This window comes from Sinocyclocheilus anshuiensis, unplaced genomic scaffold, assembly GCF_001515605.1.
Source record: "Sinocyclocheilus anshuiensis isolate Anshui unplaced genomic scaffold, SAMN03320099.WGS_v1.1 scaffold680, whole genome shotgun sequence".
Lineage (NCBI taxonomy): Eukaryota > Metazoa > Chordata > Actinopteri > Cypriniformes > Cyprinidae > Sinocyclocheilus > Sinocyclocheilus anshuiensis.
Window position 1 is genome coordinate 60,179 of NW_015555783.1, and position 3,257 is coordinate 63,435.

The 3,257-nt window shown below is 38.6% G+C and overlaps 1 protein-coding gene across 1 annotated transcript in view; it reads left to right on the forward strand.

The window, feature by feature from the left end:
* LOC107674754 (low-density lipoprotein receptor-related protein 2-like) overlaps positions 1-3,257 on the forward strand; it is a gene marked incomplete at its 5' end in the record, with an annotated part of 69,088 nt that overhangs the window by 57,877 nt on the left and 7,954 nt on the right. The window contains 4 exon segments of the mRNA XM_016468847.1: positions 296-516; positions 592-771; positions 2,596-2,715; positions 2,949-3,039. Of these exon segments, the coding sequence (XP_016324333.1) occupies positions 296-516; positions 592-771; positions 2,596-2,715; positions 2,949-3,039 (612 nt within the window).

Here is a 3,257-nt window from a genome sequence, read left to right on the forward strand (position 1 = left end):
ATATATATGTATACACAATTTTTTTTTTGTCATTTGGGATTAAAACATAATTAATGGACAGTCCTGAGGGATGCATGGTCATGAAAGTTTTAAAATTGTGATTTTTATGTGTGGGAAAAGTCTTGGAAATAAAACTAATACATCTTATAAAATATTTTTAAAAATCTTGTCTAATAATCACAAACCACTTGAAATATAATTGAAATTTCATTGATCATAAAATGTTGGAACCCTGATTCTTCAAAACTGCTGTTTTTGTCATTAATGATGATTATTTTGTGTGTATATGTTATAGTAAGATGTTCTGGACCGACTGGGGCAGAAAGCCCAAGATTGAGATGGCGTGGATGGATGGGCAGCACAGAGAGGTGCTGTTAGATGAAGATCTGGGCTGGCCTACTGGTTTAGCTTTGGACTACCTGAATGAAAACCGCATCTACTGGTGTGACTCAAAAGAAAACATCATTGAATCGATGAAAGCGGACGGAACAGACCGTCAAATGATCCTATCAGGAGGTGAGACGTCGGAGCATTACATCCGAGAAAACTGCTTTTGACTGGCCGATGTTCTCACGTTTGTTGTCATTGCAGACATCGGTCACCCCTACAGTGTGGATGTGTTCGAGGGACACGTGTACTGGACGACTAAAGAGAAGGGAGAAGTGTGGAAAAAAGATAAGTTCGGGAAAGGAGACAAGGTGAAGGTGTTGACCATAAACCCCTGGCTGACTCAAGTACGCATCTACCAGCAGCACCGACACAACCACTCAGGTGCGACCGGGAATCCTTACGTTTCAACAAGGGCGTAAAATTTACTTTAGGGACTCTAGGGACATGTCCCTACCGATATCCAGCAACTACTAAATTGTCCCTAGCAATAATTTTGATTAAATATATGTTTATGTAACCACTGTTGTTGTAATTTTGGCCACATCTGAAATAGGTCATACAATTGATATTACCTGAGAAGTTAACATATAAGGTATCTGAAGTGTTTAAAACGTACGTGCGTAGCTCAGTTGAATGAAAAGTTTTACCCTCATTAACTTTGTTGTTTGGCTATTTTGTTCATCTGCTTCTCACATTTGCTCTTTTTACATTCACTCTATATAGACGAATACAATCAGATACAACAATAATCTCTCAAATATTTATTACAATATATACTGATAAATTTAACATTCATGCAACTGATTTCCTATTGAACAGTCACCAACTGAACTGCATTTGTCAAACTATTAAAATACAGTGAATTAAGCAACTGTCACGTCACGTGTATGTTCCCGTTTAGTTCTTGTTTGTCCTTATTTGGTCCTTCCAGTTCCTGTCCCCATTTAGTTCTATTAGTTCCAGGTGTTTCTCATTATTAGTTACCCTCCTCAGCTGTCTGCCCCTCGTTATCTGCCCTATTTGAGTTCTAGCCCGTTCTGTTGTCCCTCGTCTGGAATTGTTAATGTCAACCCTTGCTACGTGTGTTTTCCTGTTTCCCTGGATATTATTAAAAACTGTATGTTTGAATTGGACTCTGCGTCTCCTCGTGCCTCGCTCTGTGCTCCTCACAGTAGCAAACCGTGACAGCAACAAACTCAATCATAAAGCACAATGTTTCCATCTAACATGTATTTTGAGGTGCAGCTCGTCATATTAATGGAGTGTTTTCCCTAGTTAGCAGTAAACCGGTTACCTCACCTGAATATGGTCGTAAATTTGTGTTGGATGTTATATTTGGAATGGAAATATATTGACATGTTTACAAATTCATACTTTTTCGCTTATTTCAGTTAATGTCATAAAACTAGGGAGCTATGCTGGTAGTAGTACTGACAGTGTCATGTAAACATGGCTGAAGACGCAAAAAGAGGAACAGACAAACCGAATCAATTGAATGAGTCATTTATACTGGAACCACTCCGATTGATTCAAATTCGTGACATCGATCGTTCAGTTCAGGCGATTCACGAGCAAAAACCAGATTAAAAGAGCCATTCATTTTCGAATTTTGAATTAGGGATGAGCATTTTCTCATTTCGATTATCATTAGGTTTCAAAAACGAGTACTCGGGGGGGGCGGGGCATGGCCATCATGGAGATAATGAAAATATCTGGACTGTTATGAAAATTAATGTTAAAAATAAAAATATGACATGAAAACCTGTATATGAAAACATGAACCCATGATTAGAACACTGTTAGATTATGATTATGATGCAGCAATGTTAGATGCATCTAGAAAGGAATAGCTGCCTGAGGTGAAGCTGAGTGACTTTATGCCCATAAACTGAAGCCCGTTCTATGACACATCCTATGATTTTAATCAGATAACTTAGATACATAACATAGACGTAACATTACAACTTGTATCTGCACAAAAGGATGCAAATGCCCGTGAACTTTAAGTTACGTGCTAATTAATATATATACAGTATATAGTGGTTTTGCATTTGTCTTTATACCCAAGAACAACTGTGTAGAAACCACAGGTGAATTAAGTTGAATAAAAGCACCTGTTCCTCAGTTCTTTTTCACCGCATTTCTTTTAGCCAAAGATAATTCCTGTAATAGTAATAGTAAATGACTGTTCAAATTCTCTTGCAGTGCTGAACCCCTGTCAGGGTGTCTGCAGTCACCTGTGTTTGCTGCGGCCAGGTGGATACACCTGTGCCTGTCCGCAGGGCTCCACATTGCACGCATTCAACAAGAATGAATGTGATGCCGGTAAGAGATGAACACACACCTACTGCTGTTAGTTTGAGATGAGCTGATTGGCTCCATTGCATCCCATCAATACATTTCATAACATACATGCATGTGCTGCATCTGCTGCTGCATGATTTCATTATTGTCATGTGATGTTTTGACTTCAGTGCTCTGATAATTGTGATGAAAGTGAGTGTTTGACTTGTGATGTGATTGCATTGTGACTGTGTTGCATTGCCTCGCACATGCAGCCATTGAGGCAGAGGTGTCCATGCCACTTGCATGCAGATGCATGAATGGAGGAACATGCTACACTGATGAGGGAGGCCTGCCGAAGTGCAAGTGAGTGTGAACGCTAGTGTAGAGCATCACAGCCACCCCGCTGATAGAGTTATTTAAAGGGCTCATATCATGAGGAATTTTCATTGATATTGTGAGATATGTGTTCACTGTTCTATGAAAACTTGCTGCAACTTATAGATTGTATATACAACACACTATATTAAAGAAACAGCTATATATATATATATATATATATATATATATATATATATAGACAG